Raw genomic sequence first — 15992 nt, forward strand, 5'->3', positions numbered from 1 at the left:
GACATATGACAAAAGACTGTATCGACTAGGCTTATATTCACTGGAATTTAGAAGAATGAGAGGGGATCTCATTGAAGCAAATACAATTCTGACGATTGGATAGGTTAGATGCAGGAAGAATGTTCCCGATGTTGGGGAAGTCCAGAACCAGGGGTCACAGTCTTAAGGATAAGGGGTAAGCCATTTAGGACCGAGATGAGGCGAAACTTCTTCACTCAGAGAGTTGTTAACCTGTGGAATTCCCGACCGCAAAGAGTTGTTGATTCCAGTTCATTGGATATGTTCAAGAGGGAGTTAGATATGGCCCTTACGGCTAAAGGGATCAAGGGGTATGGAGAGAAAGCAGGAAAGGGGTACTGAGGGAATGATCAGCCATGATCTTATTGAATGGTAGTGCAGGCTCGAAGGGCCGAATGGTCTACTCCTGCACCTATTTTCTATGTTTCTGTGTCACTTATCAGCCCCAGCCTGAATGTTGTCCAGGTCTTGCTGTAAGCGGGCATGGACTGCTCCATTATCTGAGGAGTTGCGAATGAAACTGAATACTGTGCAGTCATCAGCGAACATCCCTAGTTCTGCTTTCATAGCTTTGCAGTCGCCTTTATTTAGAATCAGGACACTGGTTTGAGATCTGACTTTCTCACTCTCCAACTGAATTTGAAATTCAACCATGTTATGTTCACTTTTTCCCAGAGGATCCTTTACTATGAGATCATTTATTAATCTTGTCTCATTACACAATACCAGATCTAAGATAGCCTGCTCCCTGGTTGGTTCTGCAACGTACTGTTCAAGGAGACCATCCCAGATACAGGGCCCAAGTTTCCACACGATAAAAAACGGGCGCCCCTCCGAGCTGGGCGCCCGTTTTTCGCGCCTAAAACGGCGCCTAAAAAAAAAAATTGCGATTCTGGAGCGCTTTGCAGCTCCTTGTCTGTTTGGCGTGGCGCCCAGGGGGGCGGAGTCTATACTCGCGCCGATTTTGTAAGTGGGAGGGGGCGGGTACTATTTAAATTAGTTCTTTTCCTGCCAGCAACGCTGCTCATGCGCGTTGGAGCGTTCGCGCACGCGCAGTGTGAAAAAAACATTGGCACTCGGCCATTTTTGTAGTTCTTTGTAGCTGTTTAATTTTTGAACATTTTTTTAATAAAAGCACATTGCCATCAGCACTTGCAGCCTTTTCACTGTCCCCCCCTCCCCCCCCACTTGCGGGAAGAACGGGCGCCCCCCCCCCCCCCCCCCCGGAACAGGCGCCTCCTCCCTCCTCCCCCCCCCCCCCCCCCCCCCCCGCGGGAAGAACGGGCGCCTCCTCCTCCACCCCCCCCCGCCACGGGAAGAACGGGCGCCTCAGGCTGACTGCAGCATTCTCCAGAAGCACTTTCACATAGGTCGGAAGATGGTTTATTTAATCTTTTCTTTGCTTATTGCTTATAAATGTTTATTCAGGTTGGATTTATTTGTAGAAGTATAAATAAGGATTTATTGTAGAATTTAATGACTTCACTTCCTCCCCCCCCACCTCGTTCTGGACGCCTAATTTGTAACCTGCGCCTGATTTTTTTAATGTGTAGAACAGGTTTTTTCAGTTCTACAAAAATCTTCACTTGCTCCATTCTAACTTGGTTTGGAGTACGTTTTCACTGTGGAAACTTTGAAATCAGGCGTCAGTGGCCGGACACGCCCCCTTTTGCAGAAAAAATTCTGTTCCAAAGTAGAACTGTTCTACCTGACTAGAACTGCAGAAAAAAAAATGTGGAGAATTGCGATTTCTAAGATAGTCCGTTCTCCACCAGTTGCTCCTAAAAGAAACTTGGGCCAATACTCTTATAAACTCTTCCTCAAGTCTACCTTGGCCAATTTGATTTGTCTAATCAATATGAAGCTTAAAATCGCCAGTGATTATTGCCGTACCTTTCTTACAAGCCTCCATTGTTTCTTGATTTATACTCCATCCAACAGTGTAGCTACTGTTAGGGAGCCTATAGACTACGCCCACCAGTGACTTCTTACCCTTATTATTTATTATCTATACCCAAATTGATTCTACATCTTGATCTTCTGAACCCAAATAATTTCTCACCACTGCACTGATCCCATCGTTTATTAACAGAACTACCCCACCTTTTCCTTTCTGTCTTATCCTTCTGAATTGTTAAATACCCCTGAATATTTAGTTCCCAGCCTTGGTCACCTTGCAACCTCGTCTCTGTAATGGCTATCAGATCATACCTATTTGTATCTATTTGTGCCGTCAACTCATCTATCTTGTTACGAATGCTGCGTGCATTCAGATAAAGAACTTTTAATTTTGACTTTTTACCATTTTCCCCTGCTTTGACCCTACTTTCTGTTACACTCTTATTTTTATACATTCTGTCTTTTCCTGTCACAGTCTGATTCTCATTTCCCACAGTGCTACCCTGCTCTATTGCCTTCTCCTTGCTCTTTGACATTTTAAATTTCCTCTCACCTGAACCCTCCCCCCCCCCCCCCCCCATCCACCGCTCCCCCCCCCCCCGACCTATTTAGTTTAAAGCCCTCTTTACAGCCCTAGTTATTCGCTTCGCCAGGACATTAGCACCAGCCTGGTTCAAGTGAAGCCCATCCCAACGGAACAGCTCCCTCTTGCCCCGGTACTGGTGCCAGTGCCCCATGAATCGAAACTCATTTTTCCCACACCAGTCTTTGAGCCACGTGTTCATCTCTCTGATCTTATTTATCCTATGCACATTTGCACGTGGCTCAGGTAGTAATCCAGAGATTATTGCCTTCATGGTTCTGCTTTTTAATTTAGCCCCTAGCTACTCAAATTCCCTCAGCAGAACCTCTTTCTTTGTTCTACCTATGTCATTAGTACCTACGTGGCCCACGACAACTGGATCTTCCCCCTCCCACTCCAAGTTCCTCTCCAGCCCAGAGGCGATGTCCTGAACCTTGGCACGTCGCAGGCATCACAGCCTTCGGGACTCACGCTCTCGGCTGCAGAGAACAGTATATATCTCCGAAACTATACTCTTTCCTATCACTACAACATTTCTTTTTACTCCCCCCACTTGAATGTCCTCCTGTACCACGGCGCTGTGGTCAGTTTGCTCATCCTCCCTGCAGTCCCTGCCCTCGTCCAAGCAGGGAGCACGAATCTCGTACCTGTTGGACAATTGCAAGAGCTGAAGCTCCTCCATCACGACCTCCAGGGTCCCCACAGCTGCCTCGCTCATAGTCACACCCTCCTGTCCCTAACCATGGACCAAATTTGAATTAATTAATCTAAGGGGTGTGACTGCCTCCTGGAACACAGCGTCCAGGTAACTCTCCCCCTCCCTGATGTGTCGCAGTGTCTGCAGCTCGGACTCCAGCTCATCAACGCGGAGCTGAAGTTCCTCGAGAAACCAACATTTACTGCAGATGTGGTCGCCGTGGACCTCAATGGGGTCAACCAGCTCCCACCTGCAGCAGCAGTAACACAGTCAGATTCGGGTGAATTTATAATGGGGAACAAAGAAATGGCAGACCAATTGAACAAGTACTTTGGTTCTGTCTTCACAAAGGAAGACACAAATAACCTTCCGGATGTACTAGGGGTCCGAAGGTCTAGTGAGAAGGAGGAACTGAAGGATATCCTTATTAGGTGGGAAATTGTGATCGGGAAATTGATGGGATTGAAGGCCGATAAATCCCCAGGGCCTGATAGTCTGCATCCCAGAGTATTTAAGGAAGTGGCCCTAGAAATAGTGGATGCATTTGTGATCATTTTCCAGCAGTCTATCGACTCTGGATCAGTTCCTATGGATTGGAGGGTAGCTAATGTAACACCACTTTTTAAAAAAGGAGGGAGAGAGAAAACAGGTAATTATAGACCGGTTAGCCTGACATCAGTAGTGGGGAAAATGTTGGAATCAATCATTAAGGATGAAATAGCAGCACATTTGGAAAGCAGTGATAGGATTGGTCCAAGTCAGCATGGATTTATGAAAGGGAAATCATGTTTGACAAATCTTCTGGAATTTTTTGAGGATGTAACTCGTAGAGTGGACAGGGGAGAACCAGTGGATGTGGTGTATTTGGACTTTCAAAAGGCTTTTGACAAGGTCCCACACAAGAGATTGGTGTGAAAAATCAAAGCACAGGGTAATGTACTGACGTGGATAGAGAACTGGTTGGCAGACAGGAAGCAGAGAGTCGGGATTAACGGGTCCTTTTCAGAATGGCAGGCAGTGACTAGTGGAGTGCCGCAGGGCTCAGTGCTGGGACCCCAGCTCTTTACAATATATATTAATGATTTGGATGATGGAATTGAGTGTAATATCTCCAAGTTTGCAGATGGCGGTGTGAGCTGTGAAGAGGATGCTAAGAGGCTGCAGGGTGATTTGGACAGGTTAGGCGAGTGGGCAAATACATGGCAGATGCAATATAATGTGGATAAATGTGAGGTTATCCACTTTGGGGGTAAAAACACGAAGGCAGAATATTATCTGAATGGCGGAAGATTAGGAAAAGGGGAGGTGCAGCGAGACCTGGGTGTCATGATTCATCAGTCATTGAAGGTTGGCATGCAGGTACAGCAGGCGGTGAAGAAGGCAAATGGTGGCCTTCAGAGCTAGGGGATTTGAGTATAGGAGCAGGGAAGTCTTACTGCAGTTGTACAGGTCTTTGGTGAGGCCCCACCTGGAATATTGTGTTCAGTTTTGGTCTCCTAATCTGAGGAAGGACATTCTTGCTATTGAGGGAGTGCAGCGAAGGTTCACCAGACTGATTCCTGGGATGGCAGGACTGACACATGAGGAGAGACTGGATCGACTGGGCCTGTATTCACTGGAGTTTAGAAGAATGAGAGGGGATCTCTTAGAAACATATAAAATTCTGACGGGACTGGACAGGTTAGATGCAGGAAGAATGTTCCCGATGTTGGTGAAGTCCAGAACCAGGGGTCACAGTCTTAAGGATAAGGGGTAAGCCATTTAGGACTGAGATGAGGAGGAACTTCTTCACTCAGAGAATTGTTAACCTATGGAATTTCTTACCGCAGAGAGTTGTTGATGTCAGTTCATTGGATATATTCAAGAGGGAGTTAGATATGGCCCTTGCATCTAAAGGGATCAAGGGGTATGGAGAGAAAGCAGGAACGGGGTACTGAAGGAATGATCAGCCATGATCTTATTGAATGGTGGTGCAGGCTCGAAGGGCCGATTGGCCTACTCCTGCACCTATTTTCTATGTTTATACATCGCTTGCCCTGACATCTCTAATGTATTGAATTAATTTTTCACATTTTGAAAGTTTAGATTTTTAATCCCAGCTCTTAATTGAAACCAATGCCCAAGAAAAGAGAGAAACCTTGCCGGCGACGCCCACATCCCGTGAATGAATTTTTTTGAAACAGTTCTAAACTTGGCCAGGATAGAATGTGAATGTTTGAGGAGAGGGGTCATTAGCGTTACCTAGCTACTTACAGCCTGGGCAGCTTGTAACCATAGTTCCTGAACAGAATTGTGCCATGTGTGATCTGTGTCAAATGTTAATGCTTGCGTAGCACTTACTCTGAGCTAAAGCACTGTTTGGCTCTCTTTCCCCCCCCCCCCCCCCCCCCCCCACCCTGCCAGTTGGAAGTAAGGCTTTGAATGTGCCCAATTGAGCAATGCCAGGTAAGAGATTTAAGGTTTGTCACTGTGTCGACCTAAGGGTCCTTGATGACCCAGTCAGTGCCATACTGACATATTTGTCTTTACTATTAACCTTTGATGGAACTGGAGAGATGTCGACTGTGACTCCAACAGTTTTGGCAACAGACTGTTTAGAGGAGCCGATCCCAAAAACTGCCCCAAAGTTAATACAGCCCCTTTGATCTGCTGGAGTATTTTCCCATGAATTGTTCTCATGTTGATTACCAAAGCAATTGGTGACATAGCCTGACAAGTCTTTGAACGGTGGGGGGGGGGGGGGCAATTTTATCCTGAGCCGCCCTACCCCCGCAGGGAACTGCCGGGATGGACGGATGGGGGGCCAGCGCTGACTTTACAGCCCGGAGTCAGTATCGGGAGTGGGGTAATACTGGCGTCTCATCCCATCCTATGGTGATTCCTGCCCGGCGAGTTTGGTAAAAGTGATACCCCCCACTCCCGGGTCTCTGTGTGGCAGCCTCTTCAGGGGTTTTAATTTCTCCAGCCTCCCTGCGCACGGTTTCAGCGGGTCCCCCAAGAAGGGGGTCCCCCGTTACTGGCTGATGCTTGGCAGTGCTTACGGTCTTGTATGCATTGTCGCCATCGGGTTAATCAAGATCTGGTCAGTTACAAGCGATCTGTAAAGATACAATGGGTTTTCCTGAATTTGTTAAGGCCCCTAGTTAATACGCAGTGAGGTTGTTACCATTCATCTGGACTTGGTTGGCTGTGAGGACGAGTGTACCCACTGTAGCCGAACTCCCTCCTCCTGCTCCAGGCCAAGCAATGGAAGATACGTTCAGGAAAGGGGTACTGAGGGAATGATCAGCCATGATCTTATTGAATGGCGGTGCAGGCTCGAAGGGCCATATGGCCTACTCCTGCACCTATTTTCTATGTTTCTATGTTTCTATAACACAATCACTTCCCTGCTTTCCTGTGACATCACATTTTGAATCTTTTTACTTCTTATCCTCCCAGGTCACGTGGTGCTGTTTCGGCTGTCTGCTCGGCTGACTCACGCCCTTTGTAGGCTTGCCGCTGCTCCCGCTCTCGTGCCCTTTCCGAAGGGATGGGCGCAAGTAGGTTTTTCCCCTCGCGTTGCTTCTCTCACCACCTGCTGCAGGCCCAGTCTGGCAGCTATGTCCTTCAGGACTTTGCCAGATCGATTAGTAGTGGTGCTACCGAGCCAGTCTTGATGGACATTGAAGTCCCCCACACAAAGTACATTCTGTGCACCTTGCTACTCTCAGTGCTTCTTCCAAGTGGTGTTCAACATGGAGGAGTACTGATTCATCAGCTGAAGGAGGGCGGTAGGTGGTAATCAGCAGGAGGTTTCCTTGCCCATGCTTGTCCTGAAGCCAGGAGACTTCATGGGGTCTGGAGTCAGTGTTGAGAACTCCCAGGGCCACACCCTCCCAAATGTATACTACTGTATCGCCACCAGTGGGACAGGACATACCCAGGGATGGTGATGGAGGAGTCTGGGACATTGGCTGAAAGGTATGATTCTGTGAGTATGACTATGTCAGGCTGTTGCTTGACTAGTCTGGGCCATCTCTTCGAATTTTGGCACCAGTCCCCAGATGTTGGTGAGAAAGACTGGGCTGGGTGTGCCGTTGTCGGGTCCGTAGCCGGTGCGGAGGTCGATGCCGGGTGGTCCGTCCGGTTTTATTCTTATTATTGTTTTTCGTAGCGGTGGATCAATTGATGAATCAATATGATCTTATTGAATGGCGGAGCAGGCTCGAGGGGCCAAATGGCCTACTCCTGCTTCTAATTCTTATGTGCTTATTCCCTAGCCCAGATCCTGTCTCTATATTAAGAGCAATGGTCCCAACACTGACCCTGGGGACACCACTGTTTCCATCCCTCCAGTCTGAAGAACATCCATTTACCACTACTCTCTGTTTTCTGCCCTTTACCCAACTTCCTCTCCACGCGGCCCCACTCCCTTTAATACTGTGAGCCTTAATTTGATCAACAAGCCTCCTGTCCGGCACCTTATCAAACACCTTTTGACAATCCATCTGCACAACATCCATTGCATTTCCTTTCTCACTGCATTGTGTTATTTCCTGCAATAATCCCTGCTGTCTGTCCTGACTTAATCATTTCACTACAAATGTTGCAACGTTTACTTCTGTAGTTAGAATCCCCCGCGCAGGGGTAAAGTGCTCTATCAATGACACCAGGAGCCCAGACACGGGACCGGGCTGTGCTCTGAGCAGGCGCAGTGCCAGTGGTGGAGGTGGTCTGAGGCGGAAGAGACATTCCGCGAGTCAGTAGGAGCTTGTGAGCTCAGCGGAGGAATTGGATCCCTGGGTGGGCTGGGCAGCTTCATAAACACCTGCTGTAGGCCTCAGGTCCCGAATATGAGCCCGCAGGCTCCATGTTTGACCTGCGATGATAGACCCGACCGCTCGGGGTAACTAGCTGAATTCTTGGACAGGATCAGGGCGCCTGCGCGGCCATCTTGGTACAGGAGCAGAGGGTGGGTGGGGTTTAGGGTTTCAGTGACCAGGAGAGAAAATAATTTCCTTGTTTCTTCTCAGTCTGCGCACTAGGGATGTAGAACTGAACCCAACCAGAGAAGAGGGAGTGAGAAAATTGCAGATGGAGGAAAGAAATGATGGAGGTGGTGCGATGAGTTTGGATTTCAGCACAGGGTGGAGGGAGAGTGTGTGGGATGGGAATTTACAGCTTTGGGGAACAAGAGAGGAAAGAATGTTCCATAGAAACTGGGATTGTCTGTCCTCAGTGCTGACTTTTGTAAACTCCTTTTACAGGATATTAGAAAAGGAGGATTTACAGACGGGAAACTCGAACCAATCACAGTCACTCGATTCACCTGTATATCATCAGCCTTTGAATGTGGAAGGAGAAACGGTTGTCTGTTCTGTCTGTGAGAAAAGATATTAAACATTAGTGTGACTGGTAAAGCACCGAGACACACACACTCGAGTGAGAGTGTTCCAGTGCAGTGACTGGAAAGAGCTTTAACCAGTTACACAGCCTGAAAAAACATCGCACCATTCACAGAGGGGAGAAATATTGTGTATGTGGACGAAGTTTCAATTGATCATCCAACCTGGAGAGACACAAGGACACCCACACCATGGAGAAACCATGGGAATGTGGAGACTGTGGGAAGGCATTCAATTGCCCCTCTGCGCTGGAAACTCATCGACGGCATCACAACGGAGAGAGGCCGTTCACCTGCCCAGTGTGTGGGAAGGGATTCACTCAGTCATCCAACTTGCTGGTACACAAGCGAATTCACACTGGGGAAAGGCCATTCACCTGCTCCATGCGTGAGAAGGGATCCACTCGTTCATCCGACCTCACTGAACACCAGCGTGTTCACACTGCGGAGAGGCCGTTTACCTGCCCAGTGTGTGGGAAGGGATTCACTCGATCATTTGACCTGTTGACACACCAACACATTCACACTGGGGAGAGGCCATTCATCTGCTCTGAATGTGGGAAGGGTTTCACTCGATCATCCCACCTGCTGACACACCAACGCATTCATACTGGGGAGAGGCCGTTCATCTGCTTTGAGTGTGGGAAGGCTTTCACTCGATCATCTTACCTGCTAGCACACCAGCGAGTTCACACTGGGGAGAGGCTATTCACCTGCTCCGAGTGTGAGAAGCATTTCACTCGATCATCCAACCTGCTGAGACACCAGCGAGTTCACACTGGGGAGAGGCCATTCACCTGCTTTGAGTGTGGGAAGGGATTCACTCAGTCATCCAACTTGCTGACACACCAGCGAGTTCACTAGTGACTGCAGGGGTTGGACTCTGCTGTTATTGTTGCCGTTAATCACATCCAGGACTGAAACATGTTGCCGCTGGTGTAATTAATCCCTATATCTGGGCTGGAGTTTAATTTTCTGGATATCATTGAATCATAGAATGGTCACAGCACAGTAGGAGGCCTTTTGGACCATCGAACCCATGCCGGCTCTCTGCAAGAGCACTTCAGCTAGTCATAAGAACATAAGAAATAGGAGCAGGAGTAGGCCACACCACCCCTCGAGTCTGCTCCACCATTCAATAAGATCATGGCTGGTCTGATCATGGACTCAGCTCCACTTCCCTGCCCACTCTCCATAACCCTTTATCGTTTAAGAAACTGTCTATTTCTGTCTTAAATTTATTCAATGTCCCAGCTTCCACATCTCTCTGAGGCAGCGAAGTCCACAGATTTACAACCCTCTGAGAGAAGAAATTTCTCCTCATCTCTGTTTTAAATGGGCGGCCTCTAGTTCTAGTCTCCCGCATCAGTGGAAACATCCTCTCTGCATCCACCTTGTCAAGCCCCCTCATATATGTTTTGATAAGATCATGTCTCATTCTTCTGAATTCCAATGAGTAGAGACCCAACCTACTCAACCTTTCCTCATAAGTCAACCCCCTCATCTCCGGAATCAACCTAGTGAAACTTCTCTGAACTGCCACCAAAGTACCCACAGGTCCTGCTGTACTGCAGCACTTTGCAATCTTTCTCCATTTAAATAATAACTTGCTCTTTGATTTTTTTTCTACCAAAGTGCATGACCTCAGACTTTCCAACATTACACTCCATCTGCCAAATTTTTGCCCACTCACTTAGCCTGTCTATTCCTTTTGCAAATTTTTTGTGTCCTTCTCACACATTGCTTTTCCTCTCATCTTTGTATCATCAGCAAACTTGGCTACATTACACTCAGTCCCTTCTTCCAAGTCGTTAATATACATTGTAAATAGTCCCACTCCCTGCCCTTTCCCCGTGGCCCTGCAAATGTTTTATTTCATGTACTTATCAATTCCCTTTTTGAAAGCCACGATTGAATCTGCCTCCACCACCCTTTTAGGCCGTGCATTCCAGATCCTAACCACTCGCTGCTTAAAGAAAAGTTTTTTCTCATGTCGCCTTTGGTTCTTCTGCCAATCACCTTGAATCTGTGTCCTCTGGTTCTCAACCCTTCCGCCAATGGGAATATTTTCTCTCTACTCTGTCCAGACCCCTCATGATTTTAGAGCACCTCTATCAAATCTCCTTTCAACCTTCTCTGTTCTAAGAAGAACAACCCCAGCTTCACCAGTCTATCCATGTAACTGAAGTCCCTCATCCCTGGAATCATTCTTGTAAATCTTTTCTGCACCCTCTGTCAAACAACTGTCAAATAAATCAGCTTTGTTTCCTACATACAGTGAGTCGATTCCTTGATTTCTTCAAGAGGAGGCTAATTGATGTCCTGTTACCGACTGTCCCATTTTTGAGCCTTTTCACGGCTTCTGTTTTAGTGATGTTCCTTGAGGGATAAATGTTAGCCAGGACACCGGAAATCTCTCTTTTCTTCGAAATAATGTCATGGAATCTTTAACGCCGACTTGAGAGGTCAGATGGTTCTGATTCTTTTTTTTATTCGTTCACGGGATGTGGGCGTCGCTGGTAAGGCCAGCATTTATTGTCCATCCATAATTGCCCTTGAGAAGATGGGGGGGGGGAGCCATCTTCTTGAACTGCTGCAGTGCGTGTGGTGAAGGTACTCCCACAGTACTGTTAGGGAGGGAGTTCCAGGATTTTGACCCAGCGATAATGAAGGAATGGCGATATGCTTTCAAATCAGGATGGTGTGTGACTTGGAAGGAAACGTGGAAATGGTGGTGTTCCCATGCGCCTGCTGCCCTTGTCCTTCTAGTTGGTAGAGGTCGTGGGTTTGTGAGGTACTGCCGAAGAAGCCTTGGCGAGTTGATGCAGTGTATCTTGTACATGGTAAACACTGCAGCCACGGTACATCGATGATGGAGGGAGTGGATGTTTAAGGTGGTGGATGGGTGCCAATAAAGCGGGCTGCTTTGTCATGGATGGTGTCAAGCTTCTTGAGTGTTGTCGCAGTTGCATTCATCCAAGCAAGTGGAGAGTATTCCATCACACTCCTGACTTGTGCCTTGTAGATGGTGGAAAGGCTCTGGGGAGTCAGGAGGTGAGACACTCACCATAGAATACCCAGCCTCTGACTTGCTCTTGTTGCCACAGTATTTATGTGGCTGTTCCAGTTAAGTTTCTGGTCAATGGTAACCCCAAGGATGTTGATGGTAGGGGATTCGGCTATGGTAATGCCATTGAATGTTATGGGGTGGTGGTTAGACTCTTGCTTGTTGGAGGTAGTCATTGCCTGGCACTTGTGTCGTGACTGTTACTTGCCACTTATCAGCCCAAGCCTGAATGTTGTCCAGGTCTTGCTGTACGCAGGCATGGACTGCTCCATTATCTGAGGAGTTGCGAATGGAACTGAACACTGTGCAGTCATCAGCGAACATTCCCACTTCTGACCTTATAATGGAAGGAAGGTCATTGATGAAGCAACTGAAGATGGTTGGGCCGAGGACACTGCCCTGAGGAACTCCTGCAACGATGTCCTGGGGCTGTGATGATTGACCTCCAACTACCACAACTATCTTCCTTTGTGCTAGGTATGACTCCAGCCAGCATAGAGTTTTCCCCCAGATTCCCATTGACTTCAGTTTTACTACAGCTCCTCGATGCCGCACTCGGTCAAATGCTGCCCTGATGTCGAGGGCAGTCACTCTCACTTTGCCTCTGGAATTCAGCTCTTTTGACCATGTTTGGACCAAGGCTGTGATGAGGTCTGGAGCCGAGTAGTCCTGGCGGAACCCAAATTGGGTATCGGTGAGCAAGTTATTGGTGAGTAAGTGCCGCTTGATACCACTGTTGGTGACAACTTCCATCACTTTGCTAATGATTGTGAATAGACTGATGGGGCGGTAATTGACCAGATTGGATTTGTCCTGCTTTTTGTGGCAGTTTTCCACATTGTCGCATCGATGCCAGTGTTGTAACTGTACTCGAACAACTTGGCTAGAGGTGCGGCTAGTTCTGGAGCACAAGTCTTCAGCACAACAGCCGGTGTATTGTTGGAACCCATAGCCTTTGCTGTATCCAATGCATTCAGCTGTTTCTTGATATCACGTGGAGTGAATCGAATTGGCTGAAGACTGGCTTCCTTAGGAGGAGGCCGATATGGATCATCCTCTCGGCACATCTGGCTGAAGATGGTTGTAAACACCAGCCTTTTCTTCTCAGAAGATCAAGATGTAGAACCAGTTTGTGTCAAGATAAGAAATAATAAGGGAAAGAAATCACTGGTAGGAGTAGTCTATAGGCCCCCTAACAGTAGCTACACTGCAGGACAGCATATAAATCAACAACACATGGAGGCTTGTAAGAAATACTGCAATAATCATGGGTGATTTTAATCTTTTTGATTGGACAAATCAAATTGGCAAAGGTAGCCTTAAGGAAGAGTTCATAGAGTGTATTCGGGATGTTCTTAGAACAATACGATGTGGAGCCAACCAGGGAGCAGACTATTTTAAATCTGGTAATGTGTAATTAATGATCTCATAGTAAAGGATCCTCTTGGGAAGAGTGATCATAACATAGTATAATTTCAAATTCAGTTTGAGGCTGAGAAACTTGGGTCTCGTACTCGTGCCCTGAACTTAAATAAAGGCAATTACAAAGGAAGGGTAAGATGGTAGATAAGCAGTGACAGACATTTAAGGAGATATTTTATAACTCTCAGCAAAGACATATTCCAGTGAGAAAGAAAGACTCTTAAGAAGAACCAGCCATGGCTAACTAAGAATTTTTTGAGGATGTAACTGGTAGAGTGGACAAGGGAGAACCAGTGGATGTGGTGTATTTGGACTTTCAAAAGGCTTTTGACAAGGTCCCACACAAGAGATTGGTGTGCAAAATTAAAGCACATGGTATTGGGGGTAATATACTGACGTGGATAGAGAATGTTGGCAGATAGGAAGCACAGAGTCGGGATAAACGGGTCCTTTGCAGAATGGCAGTGACTAGTGGGGTGCCGCAGGGCTCAGTACTGGGACTCCAGCTATTTTCTGATGTTGGGGAAGTCCAGAACCAGGGGTCACAGTCTCAGGATAAGGGATAAGCCATTTAGGACTGAGAAGAGAACTTCTTCGCTCAGAGATTTGTGAACCTGTGGAATTCTCTACCACAGAAAGTTGTTGAGGCCAGTTCGTTAGATGTGGCCCTTACGGCTAAAGGGATCAAGGGGTATGGAGAGAAAGCAGGAATGGGGTACTGAAGTTGCATGATCAGACTTGATCATATTGAATGGCGGTGCAGGCTCGAAGGACCGTATGGCCTACTCCTGCACCTACTTTCTATGTTTCTGACCTCACTGCAGTACAGCGGCACTCAGATTTTCCACACCAGTTGTGTAGGGTAGTTTTATAGAAAGTTATCAGCATCCAGTCACAATACAAATCCGGCACTGGTTCATGAATGGGATCACCCGATTGATACAGTCGAGATTTATAACTTCCTCTACCACAGGGCTACCTGTAAAATTCTGAATCGCTTTCTGGATTATATCCACAGGTACCTGGGCTGTACCACAATTGTTCTCAGTCTATGAGAACCAAGTTAAGGGCCTGTTCTCGATCACCTTCAACACTGTTCTGGAGAACTCAATGCACCGAAACAAAATTACCAAATTTGAAATGTCCACTTTCACACTTCTGTCTTGGTGCCTTCAATAGATGCACTTTGTGACACTCCTCACATCCTCACTGTCAAGCTGTGTTTCCACTGTTCAATGTCCAAGAGCAGACACGGTGAGATTGGGAATCAGGAACATTTACTACTGATTTGTGAAAGAAAGCAGCAATGACTTGAAAGAGTGCGGTGATTAACTTTCTCTGTTGCCTTACACTGTACACACACAACCCGGGATATCTCCGCTCCCTTCCCCCACTCACTCCATGTTCCCAAACTACTTCCTGCTCCACTCTGCCTCTTACAAACAGCCCCCGATACCCCGACACAAAGCCCATTTACGGACATAGTCTCAATGTGATGAGCTGCTGGAAGGAGGCTGCTGTTTGCTCTCTTACTCGGGCCCAGGATATCTCCGCTCCCTGATGTGTTCAACGATCATCAGCCAAGCACAGAGGAAACGGCAGCCGCTGGCAGAGCTGGGGGAGGGGAGGTCGCAAGGGCCCTTCCCGTCGGGTTAAACACTGGGCGGGGAGAGGGTACCGGGAAGGAGCAGGCAAATATTTCAATGCTGGAGCGTGAAGTCTGGAGGCAGATCTGGAAGCTCAGAGGCTGCTGTCTCTGCTCAACCTGTCACTCTGATTCTGGTTCCTCCTTGCCTCTCTCACACTCTGCCTTCCTCAACCAGGTCCGGGCTGGCTTCATAAACTCTCGCCATCCAGATGTGTTTATCATTCAATTTATGTTCCTGTGAAGAATTATGATGTCTGGCCGAGGTAAAGGAGGCAAAGGACTGGGTAAAGGCGGAGTCAAACACCACCGTAAAGTGCTCAGTGATAACATTCAGGGCATCACCAAACCTGCCATCTGCCACCTGGATCGCTGTGGCGGTGTCAAGTGGATCTCGGGTCTGATCTACGAGGAGACCCACGGGGTGCTGAAGGTTTTCCTGGAGAATGTGATCAGGGATGTGGTCACCTACACTGAACACACCAAACGCAAAATGGTCACAGCCATGGATATAGTGTACGCTCTGAAGCGGCAGGGCCGCACTCTATGGATTCGGCGGCTGAACAACGTGACCCTGGGGCAGTTTGACTATTTTTCTGATCATTTACTCACCAGATTGACAATCATAGAATCATGGAAATTTACAGCACAGAAGGAGGCCATGTCCATGCCAGCCAACAGGAGGCTATCCGACCTAATCCCACTTCCCAGCTTTAGGTCCGCAGGTTACAGCGCCTCAAGTGCACATCCAAGTACTTTTTTAAAACGTGGTGAGGGTTTCTGCCTCAGCCACCCTTTCAGGCAGTGAGCTCCAGGCCCCCAACACCGTCTGGGTGGAGAAATCGCCCCTCAAATCACCTCTAAACCTTCTACCAATTACTTTAAATTTATGCACCTAGTTGTTGACCCCTCTGCTCGGAAATAGGCCCTTTCTATTCACTATATCTAGGCCCCTCATAATTTTATACACCTCAGTCTCCTCTGTTTCAAGGAAAACAAACCCAGCCTATCCAATCTGTCCTCATAGCTAAGATTCTCCACTCCTGGCAACATCCTCGTAAATCTCCTCTGTACCCTCTCCAGTGCAATCACATCCTTCCTGTAATGCGGTGACCAGAACTGTGGCCTAACTAGTATTTTATACAGTTCAAGCATAATCACCCCTGCTCTTGTATTCTATGCCTCAGCTAATAAAAACAAGCATTCCGTATGCCTTCTTATCCACCTTATCTACCTGGCCTGCCAGCTTCAGGGATTTGTGGACATGCACTTGCT

General features: G+C 47.5%; 1 protein-coding gene and 1 pseudogene across 3 annotated transcripts in view; both read left to right on the forward strand.

Annotated features, from left to right (window-relative positions):
- LOC139254458 (zinc finger protein 436-like) overlaps positions 1-15992 on the forward strand; it is a 49141-nt gene that overhangs the window by 7500 nt on the left and 25649 nt on the right. Inside the window, exon 3 of one of the 3 annotated variants that reach the window (XR_011592006.1) lies at positions 5601-5642. The exons of 1 other annotated variant lie outside the window; for it this stretch is intronic. Coding sequence is in view for 1 of the 2 variants with exons in the window: in XM_070873674.1 (XP_070729775.1) it covers positions 8776-9447 (672 nt within the window). In the remaining variant the exon portion in view is untranslated. Of the gene's footprint in view, positions 1-5600; positions 5643-8446; positions 12248-15992 lie in introns of those variants that run through there. One more of the 3 variants, XM_070873674.1, reaches the window with a different exon arrangement.
- On the forward strand, positions 12335-15280 carry LOC139254463 (histone H4-like; annotated as a pseudogene).

Source organism: Pristiophorus japonicus, unplaced genomic scaffold, assembly GCF_044704955.1.
Source record: "Pristiophorus japonicus isolate sPriJap1 unplaced genomic scaffold, sPriJap1.hap1 HAP1_SCAFFOLD_540, whole genome shotgun sequence".
Lineage (NCBI taxonomy): Eukaryota > Metazoa > Chordata > Chondrichthyes > Pristiophoridae > Pristiophorus > Pristiophorus japonicus.